The 16,375-nt window shown below is 34.5% G+C and overlaps 1 protein-coding gene across 1 annotated transcript; it reads right to left on the reverse strand.

Annotated features, from left to right (window-relative positions):
* Nucleotides 1-1,265: 1,265 nt before the first annotated feature.
* Nucleotides 1,266-15,438, reverse strand: Pgi (glucose-6-phosphate isomerase). The gene is made up of 11 exons (XM_069820395.1): nucleotides 15,240-15,438; nucleotides 14,677-14,770; nucleotides 14,077-14,268; nucleotides 13,251-13,331; nucleotides 11,255-11,470; nucleotides 9,885-10,124; nucleotides 8,159-8,298; nucleotides 6,804-6,987; nucleotides 4,831-5,035; nucleotides 3,640-3,706; nucleotides 1,266-2,678 (listed from the first exon to the last, which is right to left on the reverse strand). The coding sequence occupies exons 1-11, from the start codon at nucleotides 15,368-15,370 to the stop codon at nucleotides 2,549-2,551; spliced, it is 1,680 nt and encodes a 559-aa protein (XP_069676496.1). The 5' UTR covers nucleotides 15,371-15,438; the 3' UTR covers nucleotides 1,266-2,548.
* Nucleotides 15,439-16,375: the final 937 nt, after the last annotated feature.

Genomic DNA, 16,375 nt, shown 5'->3' on the forward strand with positions numbered 1-16,375 from the left:
ATAATTTGAAGAGTATCGAACCTGGGACCTTTGACTGAGCGCGCTAACGCTCTAACAACTGAGTTACCCAGGAACTATACCAGATCTCAGCTCAATTTTTCCCTTATACGAGTATACACATACCTCAAGTGGGTTGACAAATTGTCAGAGTCGAGCATTGAGTGTGTCTTAAATTTGTGGTTTTGAATCAGTAACAGTGTGCACTCAATGCTGAGCTCTGACAATTTGTCAACCCACTTGAGATATATGGATATAAGGAGAAAATTGAGCCGGCGTTTGGTATAGTACCTGGGTAGCTCAGTCAATAATATCAATAATAAAATTGCTATGTGTAGATGGTTGAAAACTTACTCTTCAAATGCCGGCCTGGGTGGCGCAAGCGCTAGAGGCACGGACTGTCTCTACCGCTTGCTCCGAAGGGCTGTGGGTTCGAGTCCCGCCTCGGGCATGGGTGTTGTGTTTGTATTAGTTTAAGTAAAAGGAAACAAAAGAAAACAGGAAAACAAAGATAACTTCGGTAAATGGCCTCTGGCTGGTCAAAGAAAAAAAAAGCCATAGTATGCAAAATAAAAAAATAAAAAGAAAAGAAAGAAAGAAAAAAACCATAATTTTTATTTGAACGAAAGTAGTACCAAGCTGCAAGAATCTATTGCCTGTGTTACAAGACAGAATAAAATGATTTCAAAAGGAAGACGACAACCTTAAGACGAATAATGAAGGAAATGGGTGGGTATCAGGTGAAAGAAATGTGCATCGAGAAGAAAATGTTTAATGGAAAGGGAAAACCTTGTAAATTGGAGGTGAAGATACCTACACAAAATAATAAAGCTTAGGGAAGAGGATAAACCAATTTCGCACCTGGACGAGACATGGGTAGACCCCAATTTAACGTTTAAGTGCTGGCAGCTTAAAGACGTAACGGGAGATTTTTATTATCGTAAATGCATCCAACAGAATCACTGTTGTTCATCTGGGAGAGTCTAATGGCTTTGTTGAGAGATGTTAGTATAAAAGGCAGGAACAGTAACAGGCGATTATCATGGACATATAATAGTCCATAATTTCGAAAAATGAGAATATAATAGTCATAGTGACAGAAGCACCAAAGATGCGGAATCTATTAAGTCTTATATACTTCGTTTCCTCATAGCCAAGTAAGTTGACTGAAGTTTTCACCAACTCGTAGCACGAAGACAGTACATGAAACATGTGCATTTTGTTGTAGGAGTAAAGGAGTTTGGATTGTTAAGAAAAAATTGTTGCACTCCAAATGAGATGTAATTTTAATTAATAGAATCAACAATGCAATATGCACCATTACATACAAGTAATATAATTAAAGTCTTTAAAAAGTAACAGTAACAATCATAAATTATTGCATATAATTCAACAGAAGTACAACATGGCACAAAATGTAATAACCTGTTTCTGAAGTGCATGTAGATTGCTTGAATTGTAAGAGTATTGTCACATAATTAGAATAAGCCTCCTCATTACAAGTGATTATACTACCACTTGAAATGCGTACACTAAGTACATTCATGATTTGAATACAGGGTACGGATATTGTTTCTAAACGATTTTTATATATAATGACAAGAGACCTGAAGAAATTAAATATACTGCTATTACAAATGAAAATTTGGGACATAAAGTGCGAGCTGAGAGTAAATATAAAGACAATAAGAATCTAAAGGGTTGTAAGTATAAAATGCCATTTTGAAAAGTACCAAAGATACAATTGCACCAAATCAGAACGACACAAAATGTTAATGCTCTGATTTAATAATGTACATTGACAGTGGTTCATGGTCTAAAGTTATTTCCTCTTTATTTTAAGTTCAGTGTCGCCAGAAGAATATTCGTTCCTTATTTTAGGCATTAATGCAGTCATGAAACTGTAACAGACCAAGTGCAATGAGGTACTGTAGTTTACATAAAAAAAATACTCAAGTTTCCAGATGTGAGGAATAAACCGTTTTATAAAAATAAAATCTGTTCTGTCACTTTACAGGGAGCATTTTGTTTTTCATCTTTCTACAATTATTGAAGACCTTCCTGAAATAAGGATGTAACCAACAAATCCATAATGCACGTTTCAGGAGAAAAGAAAATAAATAATTTCAGGGGCATATTTCGTTAGGCTTATATTTACTAACAGAACCATTTCACTAATAAAAGATACAAGTTTATTCACCTATTGGATGCAGTCATTTATTGTTATAAATGAATATTTCAAAATTACTTTTTCCATCTAAGTCGCATGTTTCATTAATTTGATGTTACATCCTTTTTCCGGGGAGGTCTTCAATTCATAAAGTAATAAATGCCTCTGTTTCAAAATAGACTCTATCTTCAGGTCTCCAGTGAGTATTGTACATTCTGTTTCAAATCTTCCGATTAACTGTATTTATGGTTACTGTATTGCTGAACACATACAACTAAATTGGCTTCCTTCACCATTTTTGTAACATGCTGACTCCAATAACCATCTCAGTGAGGCCACAAACATTCGCCACTACGCGTTGTGCTGTTGCTGACGTCTTATTTAGCAAGGACAGGCTGTCTTTTTAATGAAATTGATGAGACCGTTTGTTGACGGATCGTGGGTATTCACTGGGTTCTTGTCTGCAAGTTCTGGTTCAATGGCTTTTGCCAGTTGTTTGCCGAGTTCAACTCTAAAGAAAAGCAAGAAAGAAAAGAGTTACTTGCCATACAAAAAAATTATATAAATGAAGAATTCAGAATCATAATCATCATCATCATATATAAATCAGACCAATCATTTTGGCAAATAAATGTGCATCAAATTTTTATAAAATTTTCCTAGCCCCCCCCCCCCTCTCCAATAATGTGTGTGACTTCTAATTTTAGAATTTTCTTTCTTTTGCGACATAAATTATACCAGCTGTTAAAGTGTTACATACTTTCTGTATGTATTTTTTAATAACCTGATTTGGCTTGAAAATTTTATTTCATAATTATTAAAGAATAATAATCTTACAGTTGAATTAAAATTATTACAGGACACGAGGGAGATAAAATAGTGAAAATACCGTCTAGCAATAATACAATCATATTACCAGATATTTTAATATAAACATATGGTCAAATACACTTTTAATTCTATTGTGTGCATAATTCTACGAACTGAAAAAAGAATGAAATCTTTAGAGCCAATTTTCAATAATTTGTTACTCATTATTCGTTTTAAGTAAAGACTAGTTAATTGTATTTTAGTAAAAAATGATTATACTTTATAGATGAATTTACTTGCGGATACTGAATATGAACAAATTCCATCGAATAGTTAGGACAAATTGCTGTACTAACATCATACTGAAAACTACTTTTTGGTTTAGTGCAGGGATACTGAAAACGTTTCTGCAAAAAAAAACCTCGAAATCGATTTTTGAAGCATAGCACTGTATTTTCTCATTATATGTAATGAAAAAGTAAAAACTCAATAAAATGAAACCTACATTAGAACATTCATGCAAAGTCTGAATGATTAATACTGGCAAAAATAACGAAAACAAGACCAGAACATTTGAAAGAAAACTTATGAGTATGTATGGTCTAATTATGAAAAAGGATGAAGTTTTAATGGAAATAGTTAGATAACATTGTCAAACTTACCCCCATTGGTCGTAAGAATTGATATCCCAGATGACTCCCTGAGTGAATATCTTGTGCTCGTACAATACTGGAATGAAAACAATGATGGAATATTAATTTTTAAGAATCATGGAGAATCAGAAAGAGGATATAAAAATGCCAATACTAATTTTATTTTGAGTTTCAGGGGTTTCAACGGTTTCATATTTGAATTCATAATCATCGTTGTTGCCATTTAGAGTGATGTGTTAATTATTGTCTTCTCCTTCTAATGGCCTTCCAACTGAAATCATCTAGTAGTTCATTTGGAATCTTGCTGTCCAGTACAATTTGGCTAAGTCGGCTGTCTGCTGTTGTTTTGCATCAAAGTTCCTGCAGGTAAGGTGGAGGTCGACATTCATTGTTGTCTCTGGCTGTTGACAGAGAATACACTCCTCAGAAATGAAGATCTTTATTTTGCAGAGGTGTGCTGCTAGACAATCATGACCTGTCATCAGTCTCAATGTTGCTACTGCTTCTTTCCGTGGTTTTTGTTTATTGACTATCCATTCTTTTTGTATTTTAGCCCACTGTTTATCTTTGGTGTCATTTTGAGTTGTAGTTTTATAAATCTGCAGAGCCTTTCTCCTAAAAAGTGACTTTATTTCTTGGGCATCCAAAATTTTATATTACGATGTACCTAAGTACATATGATATTTCAGTGCAGAAATTCTGCGTCATCATATGATGATGGAAGAGTTGTTGTTGTTGTTGTCTAGTGCCTTGCATTTGGCAATGAAGCCATTAGCAGTCGTGCTTTCCAATCTTTTTGAACTGTATGATGGAAGTGTGGAACCGAGAATTTTTCTCGGTTCCACTCTTCCATCAACCAGAATTTTGTTGGTTTTGGAAAGAGTTGTACCCTTTTTTGCTAGAGTATCAGCAATTTCATTTCCCTGGATTTATACATGAGCTGAAATCCACTGTATTGCTATATGTTTAAGTTTACAAATTTGGGTTAAGAGTTACTTTGTTTCTTGTATCGTACTTGTTTTTGGTTTATCTGGTTTGCTTGTGCATTTTTACATCGTTTGTACTAGCCGTGAAAATGTAGTTTCATGCGCAATTTATTGACGTATTTATTGCTGGAAGAATATGAGCATGTTCCGTTCCCTTCAACTAGTAAGAGCACAAGTAAATCGTGCAAAACTCATTAAAGTTGTTTTTACATACCAATAAGAGCCCCGAGTGTGAAAGGAGTGACCCTCTTAACGACAATGGAATTGGTTGGTCTGTTCCCTTCAAATACTTTGTGTGGCAAGATCTTCTCCAGGGTGTCACCAGACAGCCCTGATTTCTCCAGCTCGGCTCTGGCCTCCTCCTTAGTCTTCCCCTTCATCAAAGCTTCTGTCTGAGCTAAGAAGTTGGCCATCAGAATCTGAAAACACACGTTCGTGAAAATGCTTTACTTTACATTGTGCTTGAACAGATTGGATGTCAAGACTATTCAGGTTGGTGTAAAGTACGTGCAAACGTAACTGTACAACTGACACGTATGGGTGCAGGTAATTAATTATTTAACTATTAATGTGAAGCAATGGTGGAAAGAAACAGTTTTCTTGCTATTTAGGATCTTCCACAAAATACCATATTTACTTGATTATAACACAGCATCATATATAGCACGCATCTAATTTTGAGAATAAAAGAAAAAATGTTGCTGGCGAATGTATCTATGCACTCATATTTTTGTCTATCCGTAACATTCTGTTCCATTTCCATCTTCAGAAACTGAAGTCACTATCACTATGTCCAAGTTCACATCCGAATCATCATTGCAATCTGTTTGATTGTCATCCTCTCCCAGAGGAGGCTGTTTTTGTTAGCATCTTAACACATTGGAGATGCAGCACTCCTTTCGAATGTAACACTCATCTCAGTTTCGAGGATTGATTTTACCAAAAAAGGTGAGTCTTATAATCGAGTAAATACAGTATATGCAATAATATTCTCTTTCTAAGCAATATGTTTTGTATACAGCTACGTAAAATAGTCACTTTTGAAAATATGGAACCTTAAACAATTTACTAGTGAAAACAAAGCGAATTTTATAGAATTTCCGTGACTTTTTCACCAATTTAAGTTTATAATAAAGACTTGTGATGTGCTTTTACAATTGTTCAATAAATTGCAGAAGTTACTTTTGACATTAGTTTCTCCAACTTTGACTTTGACATGAATGGATTTGAAGTACTAGGAACGTATAACTCAACTGTATCTCCAAGTTCAGACATTTATGAATTGCTAATGAATTAAGTCTATTAAGTTTGACGCACATTTAGAGAATCAATTCCTTAAACTACTTGGAATAAAATGTCACATGAAGATCCACGGAAAGAATATGCTAAATCACTTTCTTTTTAATTTTTGTTTTTCGCTGCCATCTGCTGGCTCGTAAGTTAATCAGTAAATCAGAATAACAAAAAGCTTGTGTTGTAACATTTTACCTTAAACTAAATGATATGTAAGTTAATATTGTCTTAGCAGTCTATTAAAGTTAAGAAATGCTCCCCTGAAAATTTTAAGAAAAATGACTTGGCATGTTCTTTCCATGGACCCTTCATATAATGTGTTTGGGTCTAATTTTCAATATTAAGGCAGTGTTTTATTTAGTTTTATTCAGTGTGTAAAAAAAGAAAGAAAGAAAATAATTGTACTGAAAGTTCATTTCTACAACTTGGGGATAATATCTTCCTATACATAAGGAATATTTTTGGAAAGAAATATAACCACGTGGCTTGGCAAATCTTTGTGTTTCATACCTAGCTGAAATACTAATGCAATAATGCAAGGCAGCGAGTTATAAATCTGTTCATTTGCAATTCAATGAAAAGACTAGCAGATCTCTGAACAAGAATAAAATACACTTGCAAAGACAACAGCATGTTGTAATCATGATAACAAGTAAACATTTGAAAAAAAAAAAACGTAAGTGGTCTATGGATTCTCTAATTTCCCATCATTTGGCCCCTCCACTGAACCTTTAAAAAAAGCTTATGATATCAGAGGAGATGATGAATTGGCGAACAGGAAGAATTTAATGGAGATGATCACAGCCTACTTGACAACACCTCTTTCTGTAATTTTCTGGACAAATTGAGACAAATCACGGAACTTTGGAAAGCAAGTAATGTCATGTTACATACCTTATGATGAAGGCCATCTCGAATGGGATTGTGTGTTTGAGCAGGAGCAATGAAGTCTGCTGGAATGAGTCTTGTACCCTGATGAATGAGCTGATAAAACGCATGCTGTCCGTTTGTCCCTGGTTCTCCCCAGACAATTGGACCGGTGTTGTAAGTTACTCTATCGCCACTCCGTGTCACATATCTATCACACAAACAACAGATATCATTTTCTCCCTTTCAGTAATAGACTTCGGTATTATGGACTCTATTTAGAAGTATATATTTTTTTTACTTGGTTATTTAACGACGCTGTATCAACTACTAGGTTATTCAGCGTCGATAGGATTGATGATAGTGAGATGAGGCCGAAGATTCACCATAGATTACCTGACATTTGCCTTGCAGTTGGGGAAAAATCTCGGAAAAGCCCAAGCGGGGACCAAAAATCTGTGGTCTCTACTTATATCTTATAAATTACAATATAACTAATCACAACTGTAACAACAACTGCGTGATAATTATAGTGTATTTAGTATCGCGTTACATAGTTTCACTGCAGAATGATTTTGTGGCTGTGCTGTGACAGACAGCTGATCATGAAAATCTATGCCATATGCATTTACATTCTTAAGCTGAACAGAGTTTTGTTGTGATTCACTGATGCTCTACCATGAACAGATGTGAGAAAAGATCAAACATTACAGTTTTGGGATCGATGTTATCTGGGATAAAAGGGCTGTGGTGTGTTGGAGCTGTTGCTACCATACATTTCGTCTGCTACTCTGGCAGACATCATCAGTGGTGTGGCACACGGGAGTGCAAAGATCTCCTTAGCGCGCTGGGAACAACTGGGACTGTGACTGGGTGCCTTACGGTATTTAAGGTCAGGATGGATCATGGTTTGCCGTTGTCACCGTGGTCCGCACCAGTGGTCGTATGGTAGCAACAGCTCCAACAGACCACGGCCCTTTAGCCCGGATAACATCGATCCTTATGATGCCGGCCATGAAAGCCTACATTCCAAGATTACAGTTTTGATTCCAGAAAAATTTCATCATGACCTCTGCTGTGCTTCAGTATCCTCCGTCCTCAATCTCGGTCAATGTTTTCTATTCAGAACAAACTTAAACTTCAGTAACATACACCAGAGAAAATCCTGCACAATTGAAGACATTATTACAAAAACAGCCCTAGTCATTTTTAATGAAACTGAGTTAAGGACACATTTGCTACTATTTCAAATGTTTATAGACTCAAAAAATGACATACGTCAGATGCAATAACCACAAGGATAAACAACAGTTGTACGGAAACAGCTGACATGTGTTTTTTTGTAATAATGTTTTCAATTGCATTACTCGAAGAACACTCACTTTCCATTGGATTCCATGTCACCCTGCTGGAAGTATGCTGCAAATCGATGCAGGTATTGGTCGTAAGGCAACAAGGCATGTGTTTCTGCCCCATAGAAATTGCTGTACCAAATACCCAAGAGAGCCAAAATAACAGGAGCCTGGAACATAAGTACACTCCATGTACACAGAAATTTATATTATTACTTGGCTTCGGACTTTATTTTTTCCTTCAAATTTTTTTTTTTTTTTTTTATTTCAATGCTGTCGTCCACCATATGTCCATATGTGAATTCTACTGAATCTAAAAACTGTTAAATGGAACTTTAAAACTTAAAAAACTAAACTCGTGCGTATGTTGCAAGAATTAAGTGATAGGCTAATTTTTTTTAATTTCAGAAAAAAGAAATGTTTTCAAAATTACTTAGTGATACCGAAATGTGAATCTTCTCATAAATTACATAAACCATTAAACGTAAAATGAGAATCTGATACACTCAATTACCAATAAGGAGTAGTTCTTTGTTGCATTCTTACTTTAAGAACATTTTGTTTCATATTTGGAATGTGATATAAGATTGCAAGTCACCAAATGTTCCAGTGATACGGATTTTTAAATCTTTGTCACATCAGTATTCTGATCAAAAGTTGAAACCAGTAGGCATAGCCTGTCTGTCGAAGTTCTAAAATAGTCTTGCAAATACCAGGTCTATACTTACCCAAAGGGAATTCACAGGTGAACTATAGCGATGTTCAGCAGCAGTAATGACAATGACAAACAGGGTGAACTGTACGTAATGTCATTAATTTCAGGGGTTATTCTTTGAGATATTTCAAACAAAAAAAGTTCAATACAATTTTGCTCGTTTTTGCTTCCTTTTCGAGATAAAAATTGTTTTACATGAAACATTTCATAGTGTGTTTTCGGAAAGTCATTGATTTAATTCCCAATATGCTCAGTTAATTTAAAAGAGCAGTGTATTTATTATGATAATAAATGATTGAAAGAGTTTTATTTTTGTCTCTTAATTGTGCAGAAATTTAATTTGAACAAATGTAACTTTTCGTTCTGAAAAGGAATTTTAAAATGTTACATTTTTTTAGAATAAAATTTCTGCAATTTAAAGGATAAAACTAAAATTTTTTCAATCATTTTTTATCATAATGCACTGCTCTCTTAAATTGACTTAGCATATTGGGAATTCATCAATGGTTTTCCATAGCTTTGGATTGTTGCCTTCTTTTGGCATGTCTGAGAACACTATGCCATCTAGTGCACATATCTGCAGACATGTCTACCGAATATAATCGGCAAGGATTAATGTTTTGCAAAACATTACCCATAGACATTGGAAATGGGAAGGAATCCAGCATTTATCTTCATAAATAACTTGATTCCTTATTTTATGGTCGAGGAAACCACTGAGGACCCCGAATAGATTAGTTGGCCCTTGGATTTGAACCTGAGACTTCCAAAATGTGAATTCAGTGTCTTATCAGTGTTCGATAGTAGGTTTTCAGGAGATACTCTTGTTTCCCCTGCTGGCATTCTACCACTGTTCCATCATACTGGTGTGCTGTAGACGGCCTATGCTATGGCACCAAAGAGTTTACAATTCCTAGAAGGGAACACTTGGGGAATAGTACCTACTATTGAAAGAAAAAGGATGGAAGATTTGAATATCATTACAAGAAGATGCATACAGTACATAAATGTCGCTTTTTCTTAAATACTCCAAACACTTACATTCTTTTCAAGTGGAGCACTTAAGAAATGTTGATCCATGTAATGAGCTCCTTCCAGCAGCTTCTGGAAATTGTCAAAACCAACATACAGAGAGATTGAAAGTCCAATGGCTGACCACAGAGAATAGCGACCGCCTACCCAATCCCAGAAGCCAAACATGTTGCGTTCATCTATACCGAATTCCTTCACTTTTGGTCCATTGGTTGATAAGGCCACAAAATGCTTGGCAACTGCTGATGGCTGTAACAGAGAAGTTTTAATACAGAGTAAGCAAGAGAAAATATTCAGCAACATCTCTAGTAATTACCATTCTAGCTACTGGATTGAGATTTGCACGCAACAGATTTGAAGGGCGAAAAAATCTTACAAAGGGAGGTCGCAAACAGAAAACTTTATATTCTAATGAGACCCATAAGGGTTGGTGTAGGGTTGGAAGAGTAACTTATAAGCATAGACAGTTAAAAAAAAAAAAAAAAAAAAAAAAAAAAAAAAAAAAAAATTAATAACCCTTATAAAATAAAAAATGATCTGATTATTGTTTTGACAACTGTCACAAATTTGTGAAATGAAATAATAACGACAATGTAAGCTTTATGTATTTTCTATATAAATAAGGGGAAACATTCAACTTAACTGATCGCCCCCCCCCCCCAAAATCGATTTTTTTTTTTTTTTTTTTTTTTTTTTTTTTTTTTTTTTTTTTTGTCTGTGAAAATATTTTCTAAATATCTGGATTAGTTTCCGAGAGTTCTTACCAGTTGGTAAGTTTGTAGCTCGATCTCCAAAACTTAAACTTTTCAAACCATTTCCCTTATAACTCTAAAACTATTAAATATAATAATAATTGCATGAAATTGTGCTTGGTTATTGTATATATGTACAATTGTTTTATTATTAATAGAAAAAAAAAAGAAAAAATATTTTTGCGTGACAACTTTTAGGAAAATTAAAAATAAATAAAAAATTACTACTTACAGTGGAAATATATTTATGATATTGATTCACGTTGTTGCCATAACCTTCTGCACTAGACCGGACAAAAAGATTTAAAATATTTTTAAAATTGTGAGAACTAGGATTGTTGTGATTGGTTGTACAAAAAAAAAAAAAAAAATTACAAAATTTCGAAAATTTAAAATACGACAATTTTCTTTTAATCCAAGTAGTGGTTCTTGTAAATGAAGATGTGAATAATAACTTCGTCAATTTTCAACTTAATTCAGTGAAGGCGACTTGAAATACTTAAAACAATAAAATGACGTAGTTTTCATATATTTAAGCTGGATGTTACCCTTTAATATTTATCGTTTATAAAATTCGATGTTACTGCTGCCTAGTATGAATAACTTACACAAATCATTTTCACTTACATCCTTTGCAGCTGCCAGAAACCATTCTTTTGCTGACGTTGCATTTGTTATTGTTTCCTGTGTTGTAAATGTCTTTGATGCTATAATAAACAGAACAGTTTCTGGATTCAGCTTCTTCAATGTTTCAGCCATATGAGTTCCATCAATATTTGACACAAAATGAACCTTCAGTCCTGCTGCATATGGTTTCAAAGCTTCTGTCACCATAAGAGGGCCCTTAAAAATGCCAAAACACAATTATTGTGATTTATTCCTACTCTCTTAAAAATAATGATCTGAAATATAATGTATTTACAAGACGAAGATATACTTTTTTGTATCCAAATGTAGTTTCAAACTTAATAGAATGGCCATTAGTCAAGTTCTAATCAGCAGTAGATATAAAACAACTATCAAACAAATATCTAATGTTTATATCTCTGACTAATTATGTTACCCACTTTATACAGTAGCATGCAAATTAATCTGAACAACGTAATTACTTATGCAAAAACACTCAAACGGGATAAAAAAAAGGATCTAAGACATACCTCAGTAATCTATGTGGACTCCCTTGTTCCTAATAACAGCTCTGAGACGATTTGGCATGGATTCCACTAATTTCCCACAAATATTCTTCATTTCTTCTTCGCGAAACCATACACCAATGAGGGCAGAAATCATCTTCTCCTTTGTAGAACAATCCATTTTTTGCATTCTTCTTTTGCAAATTGACCACAAGTTCTCAATGGGGTTGATGTCAGGTGAGTTGCCTGGCCAGGGGAGTACCTGAATATTCTTCTTGTTGAAGAATTCTGTAGTTTTTCGAGATGTATGGCATGGTGCCAGGTCTTGTTGGAACACACCTCTGCCATCTGGAAATGATTTTTACAGCTGGGGTACGATTCTGGTTTCCAATAAGTGAATATATTTGTCAGAATTCATCATTCCCTTGATAGGTATTAATGCTCCAGGCCCTTCATGTGTAAAACAACCCCAAAACATTACTTTAGGGGGGTATTTGGGTGCTTGTTGGAGATGAACTGCTGTTACTTTTTCGGATCCTTTCCGTACATAAGAAACACGGTGGCCGTGGACCTCGAAATGAGACTCATCGGAAAAAAGTACATTCTTCCAGTCATACACTGTCCAGTGGTGATGTAATTTTGCCCACATTAAGCGTTTTTTGCACATAACAGGTGTTAGCAGTTGCTTCTTAATAGGCTTACGAGCCCTTCGTCCAGCTTCCAAAAGCCTATGCTGCACTGTTGTGACGTGAATATTCGCCCCAGTGGTAGCCATTAACTCGCGGGTTAAGTCGACAGCAGTTACTGTAGTCTAGCATTTAATTTACTTTTCCTGACAATTAAACGATCATCTGCAGGTGAAGTCTTCCTTTTCCGGCCACAGTTTCCTTTTATCTGGGGTGTGATGGATCCAGTCTCCCTGTATCATTTTATGATCGAATTAACAGTAGCCAAACCGATGTGACATTCTGCAGCAATTTGCCTCTGTGTCATAGAAGAATGCTTTGCTAATGTTATAATTTTAGACCGTTTTCGTGGAGTTGTATCCATTTGTGAAGACAACAGAATGTACACAGGATTGCAGTATTAAGTCTTCAACACAACTGAAATGCTTATAAATACAAAACGACAGGCAAAATGTCACATATTATAAAAAAAATAATAACGACAGACCTTCAACAATGGAATTACACATACTACAGATGTCAATTAAAGTGGTATGAGCAGCTGTGAGGCCAACAATGACAGAAAATGTAAAAATATGTCGTGTTCGGATTAATTTGCACATTACTGTATATACGAGTTTTCATAATCAGACAGCAGATTTTCGGTCCCGATACTGAACGTTAGGTATACGTCAATAGCAGGGAGGTCAATGAGTTCATTGCTACACTCCCTCTGTACGCCAAGGGGTGTGACATCTTGTCGCTGTGTTAGAGTCGAAAATCTGCTGTCTGGTGATAATGTTGTGGCTATGAATTTCAACTTACCAGATCAGAGCCTCCTATTCCAATATTTACAACATCTTCAATGGCTTTACCTGTATAGCCTTTCCAGCGTTTTGAAAGGACCTAGAAAACATAAAAATTCATAATTGTTTTATACAACAAAGTGGGTATTTCGCAAATTAAGACAGTTAACATCTATTCCTGCGCACTAATTTAGTGAGTTCATAGATATGTTCTCAAATATTACATTTTAAATTTTTTATTGCATAATACAAGATAGCCAAAAGTGAGTACCTATTCCAACAACAGTTGAGGATTTGAAAGCAATCATTGAAAAGGCTTTCAAAGAAATTTATTTAGATCCAGATGCTGTGCGTAGAAAGTGTCCCAGATCATCTTCAGTAATATATCAATGATGTACGAAAATATAATGGACAGTGATTTTTGGCCCAACCTTTAAGTATCCTTATTAATATTATCTGCACATCAGCAACTGTGCACTGTTAAAGTTATTGTATTTTATCTTGTACCAAAACAGCAGCTTCCTTTTACTGTGTAGTAACAGAAAAGGGGCTAATTCCATGTATTCCACTTGATCAACTGTCTCATGAAACATTTTTCACTTAGAGTCCATGTTTGTGATATGGTTCATAAATAGACGCAGAATTTTTTTCTCTACAAAAAACAACATTGTAGTAACTATTTCTCGTATAATACTCGTTTATAGCCTACATTTGTATGTAAATCTCAAAATAACCTCAAAAATAAGCCTCTTAAGGCCCAATTTAATGTTGTGATTCACCCTATGTATAATTGAAAAAATCAGCTTACACTTTCATGGTTATTATTGTTAAAGTCAACAACTTACCTCCTCTGTGAATTCCTTCATATGGGCTAGCACAGCGTTCACATCAGGCATCACATCTTTGCCATCAAGAAGAATCGGTGTATTACTGCGATTACGGAGTGCCACATGCAACACTGCTCGATTTTCTGTAAAGTTGATCTTCTCTGCTTTAAACATAGAGTCTCTCGCAGCTTCCACTTTCCGTGCTCTGGCCTGAAATGTTTAAAATGTAATAGGGTGAACCGTAAGTAATGTCATTAATTTCAGGGGGTTATTCTTTGAGATATTTCAAACAAAATGTTTAATTTGCTCGTTTTTGCTTCCTTTTCGAGATAAAAATTCTTAGTATGTCTGGTGGCCCCACGAGAAGTCACTGGCGACCAGCATGTGTAAAAACTACAATGCTTTTACATTTGTTACTACATTTATCATACCATCTGGTTGCAACCGGAATGTGTGAAATTACCCTTATTCCACAACAGTGGACTTTATTCTTGTTTTTAATTTTATTTCAAGTGTCATGAATGCCAAAGAGGTGCTCGTTTCTACAACAGGAAATTTGGGTTTGTCGATTATAATTCCAAAAAAAGAATATAGCTATAATATAATTTTAGTACCTACCAGATCAACAAGAAGAGAGAATACTTCCTCAGTTATGCGGTTTTTGGAGTAGTCTATTAAGATTTCTCCATCTTGAGGCGTAGTGAGGGTCAAACTAAAGACCAAAAATTAATATTTCATATTAATACAAGCCTAAAAAGAACACAAAATGTGACATATTTTTAAATCCGTTTTACATAATTTACAGAAATATTAACATAAATAAGCTTGATTCATAATATCACGTATATTTAATTTGCTGTAATTCGTATAGGCAACATAAATAAATTATATAACAAACATTTCCAAACTTTTTTATTAAACAATCTGTCATCACTTATTTTTAATTCTGAAATGTCATTCCATACAAAACTTGATTCTCAATCATATGCAGAAGGATTACTTCACATTACGTTGATTTATAATAATAATAACTGAAAATATACAGTCAAATTGTATGATAAAAAATGAATGTGTTTTATAATAACAATATTATTAGATATACAATGTCTTGGGTAACCTTAAGGTCATTTCAAGGGTAAGAATTACCTCCTATGAGAATCACAAGTAACCATTATACTCACCTAAAATTGTTGAAGCGGTTTGGATTAGCTTTCATTAGTTCATATATATTAATTTTACTTCCATTATTTTCATAATATTGTTGCAATTTCTGCCAAGCTGGCTCATCGACAAGTTTCGGTCTTCCATCCATGATCTAACGCCCTCCAGCACAATGCACAAACTGAATAGTTCGTTAACCTCCCAGTAGGCGTGTGCCTGTGCCAGTTCGCCAGTTGACATGTGACATTACATATAGCGCAATCTATAATAATTTTTGTACACAGACCGAAATTGATACAAAATTTACTTCATATAGGCTAGTTTATTATGTTATTAATACGCTTTACTCACAGGTTATTAAGCCGTATGATTATATAACAAAAAAAAAGTTGGCGTATGAAAAACAAAATACGAAATGCGGCAGTACACTTACGTTATCCTGTGAAATATGAGGCTATTACGTATACTATAGTTATGTAAACTGTTGATGTACGCATATTTGAATCAAATGTTTGGTGAATCTTCGATCCCGCTACACATAACACACGAAAGAAAATACATATTTAAATCATTGAAAATAACCTCAAAATTGTACTACACCACTATAAAGACAAGATGTGATCACTGGGGAAGCTATAAACCCACCCTAGACGCCCCAAATACCTTGATTTCTTATATACCCGACCGTTGAGTTTCTCAGATATTATTATTTTCAAACGAAATCATCACGCAACCCGATGGTATCATCAATATATTGCACTATGTAGGAAAGCACTCCTTTCTTTGGTCCAGGAAAAAAATCTATTTATGTTTGTCTACCTATCTACTAAAAGGCGTACCGGTATGTGCAATAGGGTATAACGAAATCTGTGGTTAAATATTTTTTTAAGAAATAAAAAAAAGTGGAGGTCTAAAAAGTTGTCTTATGGGTTAAGTATTGTCTCTACCAAATTTGGATCTCATACGAAGATTTCTAGCCGAGGCGCATTAGCTTTAAAGTTTAAGAATTTTATCTAAATATATATTTAAATAATTTCGCAGCTTTTTGCTTGCTGTAAACTGTAATACCGGTATTCATTTTTTTTTTTATATTTTCTGTTACTTTAAAAATTTTAATGTTATCAAGTAGCCAGATAACTAAACAAAACTCTTAACA

This window comes from Periplaneta americana, chromosome 3 (assembly GCF_040183065.1).
Source record: "Periplaneta americana isolate PAMFEO1 chromosome 3, P.americana_PAMFEO1_priV1, whole genome shotgun sequence".
Classification (NCBI taxonomy): domain Eukaryota; kingdom Metazoa; phylum Arthropoda; class Insecta; order Blattodea; family Blattidae; genus Periplaneta; species Periplaneta americana.